This window comes from Geospiza fortis, unplaced genomic scaffold, assembly GCF_000277835.1.
Source record: "Geospiza fortis unplaced genomic scaffold, GeoFor_1.0 scaffold11, whole genome shotgun sequence".
Lineage (NCBI taxonomy): Eukaryota > Metazoa > Chordata > Aves > Passeriformes > Thraupidae > Geospiza > Geospiza fortis.
Genome location: NW_005054304.1, coordinates 15,400,234 through 15,414,875, shown reverse-complemented (window position 1 = coordinate 15,414,875; position 14,642 = coordinate 15,400,234). Strand labels below are relative to the sequence as shown.

At 39.8% G+C, this 14,642-nt stretch overlaps 1 protein-coding gene across 1 annotated transcript in view; it reads right to left on the bottom strand.

Moving 5' to 3' along the window:
• SLC9B2 (solute carrier family 9 member B2) overlaps nucleotides 1-14,359 on the bottom strand; it is a 17,641-nt gene extending 3,282 nt beyond the window's left edge. The window contains exons 1-9 of the mRNA XM_031066462.1: nucleotides 14,329-14,359; nucleotides 11,688-11,787; nucleotides 10,335-10,518; nucleotides 8,868-9,038; nucleotides 6,049-6,191; nucleotides 4,193-4,320; nucleotides 3,124-3,299; nucleotides 2,481-2,587; nucleotides 1,185-1,334 (exon numbers count right to left, since the gene is read on the bottom strand). Coding sequence (XP_030922322.1) covers nucleotides 1,185-1,334; nucleotides 2,481-2,587; nucleotides 3,124-3,299; nucleotides 4,193-4,320; nucleotides 6,049-6,191; nucleotides 8,868-9,038; nucleotides 10,335-10,518; nucleotides 11,688-11,777 — 1,149 coding nt within the window. The 5' untranslated portion in view covers nucleotides 11,778-11,787; nucleotides 14,329-14,359. The remainder of the gene's footprint in view (nucleotides 1-1,184; nucleotides 1,335-2,480; nucleotides 2,588-3,123; nucleotides 3,300-4,192; nucleotides 4,321-6,048; nucleotides 6,192-8,867; nucleotides 9,039-10,334; nucleotides 10,519-11,687; nucleotides 11,788-14,328) is intronic.
• Between the last annotated feature and the right edge of the window lie 283 nt (nucleotides 14,360-14,642).

Here is a 14,642-nt window from a genome sequence, read left to right as displayed (position 1 = left end):
AAACCCTGGTAATATATTGAGTACACACACACCTCTATCTCTATCTGAGAAAAAAAGAGCTAAGGCATTTGACATAAATATACTTAAGGCCATGAAGCTTCATTCACAGATTAAAAGAATTTAAACTAAGCCTTTAGAGACTGCATGTACTCTTTTAAGGTCCTCCCTCCTCAAATGTTTTAAAAGCTTTTCAGTAGAGAGCTTTATCAGTTGTAATGTCCTTAACTAGTTAAGTCCCAAGGAGAGTTTTTCATCCTTTAAAATTGGACAATCTTAGTTCCTTTTCATTGATATAACAAACCTTGGTATCTTTGTAAAGTCAGGGTCAAGATGGGGATAATAACAAATAATAACATGGACTCTACTATATCTAACTCCCTTTCCTTTTTCTTCCCCTCCTTCTACTGAATGCCACAAAGCTATTGCTGTGCAGAGAAAGATGCCCTCAAAGCATTAAATGTAGATGGGATCAAGCAAAAGAGGCAGTCAGACATAGCAAGGTACAGAAAGGCAGTGGGGAAACAGTAAGATGAAGTAGGCTAGGCCTAAGAGAAAGTGACTAAAAAGCAGTCTTTTGTATGGCTTCTGCGTGGCCTTACATCATCATTTATTGTGTGCACCTTGCTCTCTAAGTTATCCAAATTACACTGGCTGGGATTTGGGATAGTTAATCCCTGCTTTTCATTTCACCCCCTCCAAACCACAGGAACAAACCCTCAGGGTATTCAGGCCATGTCCACAGCTGCATTTTGGATACCCATTTGTAAACTTAACCATAAAGTGACTGTGTACAGACACTCACAGAGCTGGGAATTGAAGCTCTGGATTGCTACTGTCAAGTGCCTAAGTCTCTTTTGTATGGCTTGAGATGTCTAAGAAAAGCTGAGCATTTCTCAATCGGTACACCAGGCTCTGTATTGGCATACATATTGCTCTACTGACATACATGGTCACTTTCTGTCACAGGAAATGCTAAACACTTCCAAAACAAATGTACAATGTGCTGCTTGGTTTGGTGAGGTTTTGGGGTTTTTTTGCTTGTTTATTTGTTTGGTTTTTAAATCTGTGCACCCTCTAACGCTTCACAAATATACCATTACCACTCCAGACACAAATTCAAGCTCCTGTCAGGCTGTACATTCACCAGACTTTGGATATGGTATGCTTCTTATGTAAACATTCACCTTCTCATCAGACCATCCCACACCTGCAACAAAAGCTAAGACTAATGTGCAAAGTCCTCCTGATCCAGGGAAGCCAAAGTAGATGCTGCCAAAAACAGCAAACATGGACAGTCCAAGTATAAAACAGGATCTCTTCCATGCCAAAGATGCCTGCAGCCAAGGAACGAGACGAACAAAAAAGTGAATTTCTTTCAGAAATGGGGGAAAAAAGTTACTTCTGTTAATTTTGAAAGTAAGAACTTGAAAAGAAAATTAAAAATTAATAATTCTGAAGGAATCAAAGCTTCCAAGTGAGAATTGAACTGCTCGGTTCGATTGAGGATTTTTTTCAGACATTAATTCCTAAGAATACAAATTTTGAAAACGTACTTTTTTTCCCTCTGCCCACCCAAGTTCTTATTGCCACTAGGCTATTTTTATCACAAGGAACATGATGCTGTGTTCCAGCAACTCTGCCTCAACTCTGTGATAGCAGGATTTTCTACCTGTGTAGTCAAGTATTGCAACAGTTTATCCAAGGAAACGTGAAATCTTTGCCACCAGATGTTTTTAAGGACAAGTCAAACATTTGCCAGGAATAATCTAGTTTTATTTAATTCAGTCTCACAGCAGACAGTTATCTGCCATTGTTCCTCATTTCTATCTAACTCTTTAGCTCTTGTATCACACTTCTCACATTATTTAATAACAAAATTTGATGCCACTGAGGGCAATAGATGCTCTGAATATCAACTTTGGTAGTCCAGAGCGTATCTACATTCTTCCACAATTTTCTGTTCATTTAATTACCTCTCAATAGAAAATTCATCTAACACTTTCTGTAGATGTAATTTTTATGGAAAGTAACACATTCTAATTAATACTAATGATATGATCAATCACTTAAAACCTCTAATACATCTGCTTTGTTAATTTTTAATCTTAGGTCTACAGGATACATCTTAAAGAAGTACACGTATCTTGCATCAATCTAATAAATTATTATTTTACTGTCTGAAATGGGTATCAGACCCTTCCTCCATTTTCACTACCTTCAATGAGAGCAGGAGGGTGAGCTGGGTTCCAAATTTCCATCAGGAAGGTCTATGAGATCATACATTATTACTGGTGCAGTAAATAAGTAATCAGCTTTAAAACACATCCTCACTTGATAGGTTTGCAATCTGGAAGCTGCCAACATTGTAAAAAACTTTCCCCAAGACCAGCTTCACAGGAAGTTGGAAATTAATAACTAAAGAAAAGAATCTCTTAGCAAAGAATCACTTGATTGTAATTTTTTTTAAACTAGGTTTTTACCTGATCATGGCTTGGGAAATATCGAATAAACATTCCCAGAATTCCCCCAGCTGCTATTCCAACAGCCACCTCCAGCACTCCACGGAGCACATTGTACAGAGTAGAACCTATTTTGCAAAAGGAAAACACATTCAGTAAGCCATTCACAGAGCTTCACTCAAACCATGCTCCAGACCTATGAGGGTGATTCCAGGACAGTGTCTGCTTTAAATTACTTGGGGCAAAGGAGTTCAGGAGGGAACCTATGGGCCTGAAGGAACTGGATGGTGCAACTTCCTTTCTCTGAAATCTCATGCCAAGAAAGTGTGCAAGAGAAGTCAGAGAAAGAGCCACTGTAAGGACATTGCCAAACCCAGTGAAATTTCAAAGCATCTTGTTGGGCATGCAGGGCCCAGACTTGGCAGCTAAGGGAGTAGTCAGGGAAAAATATTCTCTGAAAGTTGTTGTGACACACAACTCAGAGCTGCCCATGTTCCACCAACTTTTGAACATGGGTAATTTCCATCTCAGTATTTAAGTCTATACATGACTTTTATAATGAGATGCCATTAAACCAGTCAGCCATAACAGAGCACACAAATATTTGATATTCTCCAAAATATCACTGTTCTGCATTTCATCATGTACAGATTAACCAGCATACCAGAAGAGAAAGCCATCCCAAGGCAAGTGTTGAAGCCTGTGATAGCCAGAATGTCATCGATGCTGCCAGCTGCCATTAGCAAAGTTGGGACACCTTTCTCCACCCCATATCCCCCAGATTGTAAAATCAGCATGGAGGGAACCACCACAGCAGGGGAGACTGCACCTAGAACAAAACTGAAAATACACAGGTTCAGCATCTCAAAAAGAAAGCACTGAACTAAAAAAAACTTCAAAATGTTCTGACCTTAATTCTTTTGAAGTATAAATAAGTAGACCTTTATGTAAAGCATTTTCCTAACCTTTCCCCTCTAATTACACGCAGGGATATTTCTATGCAGATCTGCAATCAGCTCTTACTTTCTGCCCAACTCAGTAACATTAAAAGTAAAAGGCTTCACAGGCTAAAACTGGAGTTTCCACTGCAGGCCAGTTATGCTCCCTGACAAGACACCTGGATTGTCCCATCTGGAAACCTGGTCTAGACATGCTTATGACTCAGCAGCCCAGTTCATTCTCATAAAATTCAGCATGCGTCAGAGGAGGAGTTCACCCGTCTTGTTCTAGTGTATGGGTCTGGCCCAAGTCCACCAATTTAGATAGGACTAGATGGAAAAGGTCTTCTCTTCAAGGATGTTACTCTAGAATGTACTATGCCATATCCTTGTCCTTGACTTGTGACAGGAAGGCTGTCTTATGTGTATCTCTCTGTATGGAAGTTCTGAATTCCAGTATAAGATTGTTCAAACTGTGGTATAATTTGCTGTCCTTAAAAGCCCCCTTTGTTGTGGTTCAAGACTCAGGGATTGCACCATCCTTCTTTCTTCAAGTGCTCAGGTCACGAACACAGAAGAGTAATGATGCAAGTACTCCTCTGCAGCCTGAAAATAAGACCTTTTAATAAGCCACAGAGCCAGACACAAAGGGTAAGCAGAAGACCAGAGGGGCTGAGCACAGCCTTCCCGAACTGAGGTCTCTGCTTGGCACAGAGAACTAACCATAGCTGGATCACTGAGCTGCAGCCTGGAAACCAGCACTTTTGTCATAGAGGAGAAAAGGCAGTACATTACCCTAATATAAATCCCCATTGCCATGGCAAATGCAGGAACAAGTAGGCAAGGACAGCAGCTGTGCCTGTTTCTGAGAGGCATGGTCCGAAAGCGAGCCGTAAACAGACAGCTTTGAGCTTCTTAAGAGCCTGCAATCATACAGGCACAACAGTGTCAGAACCCTTGGCTTTACAGAGAGAAAAAACATTTACAATCTGATATGGCTTGTTAAAGAATCCTGTCTGAGCTGCACTATAGGACATGACATGGCCTAAACTGGAGATAAGCCCAAGCCCAACCGGATTTGGATATAAAATTTCAAGTGTGGCAGTGAATCTAGGTTTGATAAGGTTCCTGAATGTCACGGGAAGGAGTAACAGAAAATTCTGTTTGGCTTCTTGTCATTTGCTCCATCCACAAAAGATTTTACTATAATCCCAGAAATTGCATGAGCAGCCCCCAAAATTGCCCTGTGAACAAATCTATGAACAAATCATGAAAAGTTGTAGAACTACAACAACTTGGCACAAGCAGCCAAGCATCTTTTTCAGGTGTCTCTCACCTGATATTCAGAGATTAAGCTCTTTTTGGTTCAGCAACTTTAAAAAATTTTTTTCTAAACTGGCATTGCTTCTAACAGCTGGCTTTAACAGTTACTGTGTTAGGACAGGTGCCTAATTTGACATTAAGAAAAAAAAAAGAAATAAAAAAATCAGTGAGTTCTACTTTTTACCAGACCAGTTTATCCCAGCATAATCAGGGCTAAGAGAAACTGACTTCTTTGTCTTCAGAGTTTCAATTACATGGGGAACAACTGTAACTGCATCAAAGCATTGCCACACAGAGAGTCCAAGTGACAGTTTTCTTACCACATGGAAGAAAAAGGAGTCAAAAATGAAGTTCCCTCAGCAAAAAAAGTTGTTATGAATAGAAAGAAATGCAGTCTCACAGAACTGGGCATCCAAGCTGTGTCTAACAACACAGAGTTCATGCTCCTACAAGCCTCAATGTCTTGGAAAAGAGAATGATGATAATACAGGAAAACAGATATTTTTCAATATTGACAAAACCTTATTTTCCTAAATAACCATAGCATTGGCAACTCTGTAGTTTTTCTTGGTTAAGAGAAATGAGCTTAGATGTTCTAAACTACCTACACTTTATCTAAGTTTTATATAAACTCTGAGTGGTTCCTTCAACAGGGAGGCTGCATCAACAGTATGGTACAGCTTTACTGCAGCCAGCTCATGTTAAATAAGCAAAGCCTTGCCTTCATCAATTTATGAAGTACCATGTTTCTCAGGGTGCACAGACTATTTCTTGTTCACAGGACTGCTACGGGCTTCATTGTGATAAGAATAACTGTTTCAGTAGTGCAGCAGGATTCATCTTTGTAATTAACGTATTTGCATTAAAATGACAGTGATTAAAAAAAAAGTATAAAAAAGTCCCACAGGGACTTTTTTGGTTGGTTGGGATTTCAAAAACATTGTCTTTCAAGGACTGGGGATCCCTTGCATTGCTTCAAATTTTCAGTATAAACTAACAGAGAGTTGATCAGGGAATGTAAACTCTTCCTGACAGACCTTGGCAGTGCACACATCCTCCATATGTTCCACTCACAAAATTCAGGAAATTAAAATAATAATAAAATTTTTTCTTCAGGTTTTTTTTTTCATTGCTTGCCTACTGTACAAATCCAACTACCAATATTACCATATAATATAATTATACAACAGAAATTATGCTTTCTGTAATTATCTAATTTGCAGATGCTCCAAGACCGAGCAGTTCAATATTTTTAATGGAATCAATTATTCAGGTTTTTTTTGATTGCTGTTGTATAGTCTGCCACACACAAATGGCTGGTGCCATACCTTTGGATCCAGGCCAAGTCCTGCTCGGGTCAAGATAATGGAAAGAGCGATGTTCCTCAGTGCTGCAGACCAGCGTAGGTTAATCTGGACAAAGTCACTGATGAACGGGGTATTTCGGATTAGGAAACCAGCAAGTAGCATTCCTTAAGTCAGAACAAATAAGCTCCTGTCAAATTATTTTTTATTGCACAAAAAAAGCTTGCATAGCACTCTTAAAAGAGACACCATAGCATGTTTTTATGAGAGAAAAAGAAATCATTTGTATTCCAAATTATTAGCCGTGTTTTAACAATGGGACTGAGGCATGAGAAGAGATAAACACATTTAAAGCAGTGAAAGTGGCCTCAGAACCCAGCAAGTCATCAATTAATAAATCAGCAGGATGCTGATACACAGCTTTAGTCTGAGTCAAAAGAACTCAGCTTTGTTTACCAGGTGCAGGTCATTCTTAGCATAAGCAAAGACACCTCTGCATTCTTGGATTTTTTTCTTGTTAGCTTATTTTAATACAAAAATAGGAAGATCATCTAATATTGTGTATTTATCTCAGAAGTTGGGAATTGTTAAAACTCCTCTTAGGTGTAAGAAATGCAGGTAACACAGGAACCATAATGCTGCATTCACTAGGATATATAATCTAAACCATCTCATCATGGACTAATTTAAACATTTTCAAGTGCTCTGGCAATGAGACTCCTACACAAAGAGGGGACAAAAAAGGGAAAGGAAATCATAAACTTTGTTTTATCCTCTATCTGAGCTACTTGCAAGACACAACATTTTACAAATATTAGTAAAACTATCCAAGCAGAGACTTCCTGCAAAGATATTGAAGCCACAGCTCTGGAAGGATATGGAAAAGTACTGGAAAAGTTGACTTCAAATATGGATCTACAGAGGATTCATTGTGAGTCCTGATGATTCAAAGATATATTTTTGTGGCATAACTTTATATTAGTCATGTTTAGAAACAGGAAACTAAAAAAACCCCAAAAGTAAACAAATCACTGTGCTCAGGTTGGTTCCAGCTCAGTGTGAGCCTTGACTGTGATTTGTCCTGGGACACTAAACTTTCAGATATTGTTCTTTCCATCATCTCTCGGGAAAAAAAAAAAGTGTCATAATTAATTTGTGGTACCTCATGACAATTATATGAGCCGGGCACTGTGATCACATGCTGTTTGCAACATTTGCATGAGGTCCAAGTCAGTGGAGCTACCCTGATCTGGGAATCTACTTAACAAAGCAAAAATCTCCACCTCAAAGGATATCTTAATTGATTTGCTCCATGCTTCCTGCTGCAGAAACCTCTCTGCAACGTGCACCTAAAACATATTCTGTGGTTGTTTCAGTACTAATTTCATTCCTTTTTTCCTGAGAGAGGCTCACAATAAGGTGCTTGAGTGCTCAGCCAGCCACCTTACACTCTACTGGACCTAGCAAAAGTGGGTTATATGCATGTAAGAGCACATGGTTTGAATTTTTAATGTAAAATCAGAATATTCATAGACACTGTCTTTCTCGTCTTCTGAGTCATAGATTTTTCCAGTTTTCCTCAAAGACTGGGGATAAGAACAATGAACTCTGTCTTAAACAACCCAAGAGACATGTGCTGTCATGCTGAAGTTTCTGCTGTCCAGTATTACCTGTCTGACAAGCAGTTTCATGCCCAACTCATAACTTTCAGATACAGATGTAATTAAAAAACTCCCAAACAAGCAGAACCCAAATGGTCAGAAATACTTTTATTTGTTTAAGAGGGGTGTTTACTTAGAAAGGGCAGACTCCCTGCATGTGACATTCCGTGTTCATACTTCAGGCATGCATGCCATATGCAAAACCTCCCTCCCTCTCATTTGAATTTCTTTCCTCTGGTGAAACTAAACAGCAAAAGAGTGCACAGGCTGCCTGGACAGAGCCGTGTGAGGAGCTCCTGTGTGAAGCACAGCACCACCTCTGCAGGCTACAGAGCCACACCTGGCCCACCCTGCCAACCAGTTTTACTGTCTGTCAGCAGCTTCACTCATTTATGCACTAAACACAGCAAGGGGGCAGCTTACAGCCGGGGAGAAGAACCTGGAGCTTCATCTCCAGCTCCACAGACATCACAGCACTTCAAAATATTGTACTCATCTAAGGGAGGATAAAACCTCCTCTAGGAAAGAAACCGGAAAAGATTCTAAAGATGTCAGGATTAACATTATTTTAATCTCCCACTTCTATTTTGCATTTCTATGTAAGATAAAATAGGATGTTGATGTGGAAAAAAAGTTATGACTGAATCAGAATAACTCTCTGCAGAAGAATTATTCCTTGTTGTGAATTTATTTTCTCAGGTTTCAATTATCTTGAGATAAAGGAAGGAGAATAAAGAAATCCTTTGTACCACCAGTAGCAGGAAATTGCTGTAATGTTTTCTTTGGAAAATATTTTCATTGTATGAGATACTAAAGAAACAGCTCAGCAATAATTTTCCAAAGAGATTACTGTAAAATGATGTCTGGATTAAGATTCTTGTTTGGTATTATTAATCCCAAATTTTAAGTAACTGTGACAGAATGGTCTGAAGGACAATAAACTGAGTCTGTAGGTAAACAGTTCTCTGACCCACAAAGAATTAAGAAGAGAGCCTTGGGTAATTTCACCTGAGCCAGTCTGGGGAATTTTGCACCTTTTCAGGGAGGACCAGAAAAAGTCATTTGGAAAAGCTACAGATTTTCAATGGGACACAGTTTATTTGTTCCCAATCCAAACACAACTGCCCATACAGATACTACTTGACAACACAAAATATGCAGGAAGAAGGAAGGATCTCTTACCCAGAAGAGCAGGAAGAGGGGGTAGTGTTCCTATCTTAATGAATCCAAAAATTTTACCTCCGATGACAGCAAAGAAATAAAGAAACAGAATTCCAAAGAGATTTCCACCTGGGAGACACTCAGCCCCAGTTATGGACCAAACCACAGCCCAAACCAGAACCACAAATGCAACTGGAACAAAACAAAAAATAATTAACAGTTAATAATCTCTTAGCAACAAATTTGCTGTTAGGTCACATTTGTTTTGCTATTGAAGAAAAACGTTAGCCATGACTTTTAGAAATGAAATCACTTACCTTAAAAATTACTTTAAGCATAACAATGCAGTTAATCTTTGATGGTCCCCAAACTGATGTTCTGATTTTACAGATGCTAAAATATTTCAAAATTGGTAACATGAACATCAATAAATAAATTTAGTGAGCCTTTGTCTGCTGTGAAAAGCACTTCACAGGTTCCAAACTTAAAGCAAAGACTTTCACTAACTTATCTGGCATTTGCTTATCTTCCTTCAGCTACTTCAGAACCACAGTAAAATCTACTGTTGAACAGCCTGGCTGTATCTTCAAGTTGATGAATGCAGCTCCAGTCTAATTTTTAAAATAAGTGAAGCATAATTTTTGGCTCAATGTGTTTGTGCAATACATTGTTATCCCTGGGAAAAAAACTGTGAAGAGGGTCATGTCTCTGGACCTCTGGAGCAAAATACTTTCCTTGATACAGCAATCAAAGCAGGGGGAAAAATCCTGAAAAATATTATGAGAACAGTGTGTGAAAATATTATAAAATATGTGAAAACATTTGCTCTTTCAAGGTTCACAAATCTGTTCCAACAGTTGCCCAACGAGAACAGGCATGCATACATATAAAACAGGAGACTGAAGGAGAAGAAAAAAATGTGTTGAATAAATGTCCTGAATTTTCAAATTGGAGTTTTCTTAATCTTACTTGAGAGTGACAGGGGGCAAAGGAAGACCAGTAGATTTCCAAACATAAAAGCTTAAGAATTCCAAGTGGCTGTGGAAGCAATCAAAGACACATGAAATGTCTTTTGTTAGGAAAAATCTCAAATAATTAGCTAGCCAGGCATCTATTTTGGGAGTTTTCAGTTTAGTACAAATTCTAAATAAAATAGATCAGTTTGCCTGTGCAAGCCTGTAATACTAAGGACAAACTATCAGGACAAAAATTATGAGGTCTTTCTTCTGATAAAAATAGTTTGCAGTGCAAAAACATACCTACCATAGTAAACATATGAGACTGTAGAAACAAAACCTACATTCAAACATTTGTTTCATCTTTTTTTTCCCCTCTGGCTCAAACATTCAAACAATGGTGTGATAAGTAAAACACAGCTATTTCCATTCATTATTTTCAAGGACAGTGGACAGGTATCATCCCATTCAGAGAAACAAGTACTTCTTTCGCCACTTCTCATTTGAATTAAACTCTGTGTCTCTTACCTACCATTTGTCACTGTTTGGGCTAGTAAACCCTGAGGAGGGCAAGCAAATATTTGCCTCCATGTTCTTGCAGGTATTGAAGATCCTGCTGTTGGCTCTGGAGGCTGCTGAGTGCAGTGGTTTAAGAGAGCAGTTTCTTCTGTTTGTGCATTCCCATCAGTACCTTTGGCACCTGCTGTTGGTTTCTGCTGAAGGCAAACAAGGAGACTGCCTCAGAAGTAGCACTGTGTGTATTTGAAGTAGTGTGCACCATCTGAAGTCTGCTGAGATGCACTGGCTACAGGCAACCACATTAACTGAACAACCACTATAGGAATGCTCAGCTTTGATGTCATTCTGGCATTTTTGGCCCTGTGTTTGTTTTTCTGCATTGCACCAAGAACCGTATGTGAGAAATTGCAGGACATTTGCCTTTTTATCTGCACCTGACAGGGCTCCTGTCCCAACAGATATAGCACCTGTGCAGTAACAGTATTTGCATATTTGATGAAGAAACAATAATAGCAGGCCAGGCTCAGCTTGTCTTGTGTACACAACTAAACATTTATTAATATTTTCTACAATTTGTTAATGTTCTGCTTCCAGACTGGATTTCACAATAGAACTAATGATTAGCATCATTCCCATGAGATGGTACTTTTAATATAACTCCTTAATAATTACTGTTGCAAAGTCGTGAACCAAAATAACAAAACAAAGATGAAAGAAATAGCACAGCTGGCCAGCACAAGCTTTACTCACATGAGCCATTGCTGGGAGTCTCAGGCTGGTAAGTCAGAGATGGAGAAATACTGTAACTGCGAGTCATTCCCTTGAAGCTGTTCTCTTATACTGGTAATTCTACTTATCCATATTCATAACCAAAGCACTTTTTGACCATTTTTGGATATGTCTCAATTTTAGCATTATTTTTGACAAGTTAATCATCTGCCTTCCTGTATGATTATTCATGTCAGCATATTGTCATACTGTAGACATGGAATTCTGCTTATAAATGTGGTTTGGCCCTTCTCCAGTAGCAGTTCCACATTTCTGATTATTTTTCTGTCTCTTCCCTCTCTCTCTCTCCCTCTCTCTCTGTATATATATATATGCCTTTTTTTTTTCCCTTACTCAGTGTCATGACTGGAACACAAATCTCCTGAGCTTTCAGAATGGAGTGACTTGTTTACCCCATGATTCTGTGATCACCATGTGCATAAAGATGTGCCATACAGACATCTATATGAGATACACTCAATACTATATGCTTACTTTTAAGTTCCTTTTAGATTAAGAATTTTATTCTCAAAAAGGGAAAAAAGGAAAGGAGAGTTCTCTCTGACTAGAATTATACTTTGGGATCTTAGTTAATTACCTCACTTTGCTCATGCATGGGAATCATGCCATTTCTCTCACATACTGATGGTTCAGAATCTTCACTGTCATGTACATCTTCCCTTACCATTGTTGCAAACCTAGAGAAAGAAATAAAGGGGGAAAAGTTACAGAGAAGCAAATAAACACTGTTTTCCAAATGGATGACTTCTCAGTGATGTCTTTTCCCACAAACCATGTAGAAAAATCCTCTCAGCCCATAAAATTTCAAGTTTAATGATTTTTGTGTCCCTCTGTATGCTGTACCTAAGAACAAGAGACAGAAACTAACTGAAGAACTGTATTAAGCTTAGAAATTCAAGCACCAAAAAAAAAATCTGAGTTTTAGAATCACAATTATCTGTGCTAACCTCTTAATTCCTTCTTAAAACATCAGCTGTAATATTTCTCTATTTGTGCCTCCTTTCAGCACATATTAAAGGTTATTTGCTGTCAGTACCACTTAGCAGGACCATTAGTCCTGAAAGTGCCACAGGTCCTGTGTACATATCAGTGCAAGTGACCATTTAATGAAATTAGAACAACTATAGTTTCTAAAACTCTTAAGAGGTTTCTAAAGCTTCAGGAGGGGACACTTCCCCCCTAACTTAAGCTTGACTGATCCAGGTTGATTTTCAGAGCAATTTTAACAACATGTTTTCTCTAGATGCTACTAGTTACAAACACATTGACTGAGTACCTAAGAAAGTGAAGATGCCTGTTTGAATAAAGATCAGGACTTTTCACAGCTTGAAGCCTGATTAAAACATGGCTCTTTTTTTACTGATTATATCCCATGGAGGTAGTTCTCAGAGTCGGAAGTAAGATCCAAGTAATTTGTGGATAGTTAGCATTGTATTTGCTCAACTCTAACTGGTCCACCACTTGTCCCATAGATTCTAACAAGAGATATGGCAGTGCACTGTTTTGTATGTCAGATATTTTTTGGTGCACATATTTACTGTAGTTTCACCAGTGTGAGCCATCAAGGGGGGTAGGCATATATCTGGAGACAAGACTTGAGAGTGTTCTGTCTTACAGCAAAAGCTGGCATATATTCTCCATTAGCTAAATCTCTTTCAAGTCTTTTACACTGCTCTGGCCATATAAAACATTAGTGAAGTTAAGCCAGAACTTCTGAGCCAAGAAATTCCTTCCTTGCTGGATAGTTGGAAGTAAGTCAGAGTTGATTCTCACAATTATCAAGCCTCAAGTTTCAAATGAAATATTTGACATTTGGGAAGGGCTGCTACCATAAAGAAAAGGGCCATTCTAACACCTATGAGATTTTGTTTGAGCTGTTCTGATGTGAAACTGGCCTGAGGCATGACCAAGGCACAGCGGAAGAATACAGAGCTATAGGCAAACACTTTCAGTGTGTTATAAGTTAATAGTTTTGGTTTTCCCCCCTTTCCTATTTAAAGGTAAAGGCTTATTTACTCAATTTTCAGTACTTTTCTATATTTTTAATTAATACTTGCAGAATCAAATAGTTGTGGTTTTAGGATTTTTTAGTGAAGTGACATCTGTGATACTTTTGATTTGGTTTTTTTTCATCCTTTCACTGGGACTGGGAATCCACAAATGCCAATCCTCCTAACTGGAATGGAAAGTACCAGCAACCTACCAGCGCCTCCCTCCTTCCCTTCACTGACCAGTTTCCCAGGGTGGTTTTATGTACTTAATTTTGCACTTGGCTTGTGTGCAAGCAAAGGACAGAAGGATATCATTCTCCATCCAGCTCTGCACAGGCAGCATCTCAGATCAGCCACGTAGCTGTTGCCACAAAATTAATTAATGCTTCTAAGAGTTAACTGATTAATTAATACTTCTGAGAAGGGCAAGTCCACCTTGCCACAGCTTCAGCTCCTTTAAGTGCTGTTCACAGCAGCGTGTGGGACAGGCAAGATGGACTAAGCAGAGATATTGAAGGTTCTGTTTAACAGGAATGGTTTCAGGGTGTGAATGACGAACCTGACAGTGCTGTCCTTATCTGGTTTGTGGCAGGTCTTCACCCTGTTGGCAGGATCAAGAACCTACTTCCAAGAACTGTCCTTTGGATCAACAGGACCAAAGTGAGTAGTTACTGTACTTATGCCAGCATGGGTCTTTGGGAAGCTCACAGATTTTAGGTGTTTTGTGGGGTAGGGGAGTTGTTTTGGTTTTTCAATTCCACCTTCTATGCCAACAAAAATCAGTGATTGAGAAATCATTGAGAGGAATTTATATCTCAGGGTTAAGGCCTATCCCATGGAAACCAGCCAGTAACAGACCTATTTTAGTACCTCTCTGTAAAATACACTTTTCTCGTACGGAAAGGAGAAAGGTTTGCACTAGATCCGCTCATTCCAGTTGTTTTTGAATGGGTAGTGAGGGAGAGCTGACTGACAGCTACAGCATGAGCTCTCGGTGACTGTCAGCGCTCTGCTTTGCACACAGCAGGTACAGAAAGCCACGCACACGAAATACCACAAACCCCACCGCAGCAACCTGAGCACTCAAAGTAAACAACGATTAAAACACCCAAACCATCATTATCCACAAAAAGGCGCCAAGTAGACCCGGGAGCAGCCTGCGGCCGGCCAAGCCCGCTCTCCGCTCGGGAGAGAGCTGCAGCGAGACCTGGGGGGCACAGCACTCACCTGCAGCACGGCGGGGCCTCAGCCAGGGACCCGCTCCGGCCCCGCGGGGGCAGCAGCTGCAGCTGGGGATGCCCCCAAGGGCCTCCCGCAGGCCTTGTGAATGGGTCACCGCGGGAAAGGCGGCAGGAGACGCGCCGCGGTCCGAGCTGTCAGCTTGGTGAGAGCGATGGACCGGCCCTGAGCCCATCCAAGGCTCTGGATAGCCGTCAGGGCACCCAGGAGGAAGATTTTTGTCTCTTTTGTAGCCTGTCCCCCATGAGATTCACTGCATCTGCTACACACGAAAAAGGCTTTCTGTGCTGCCTTTCCCATGG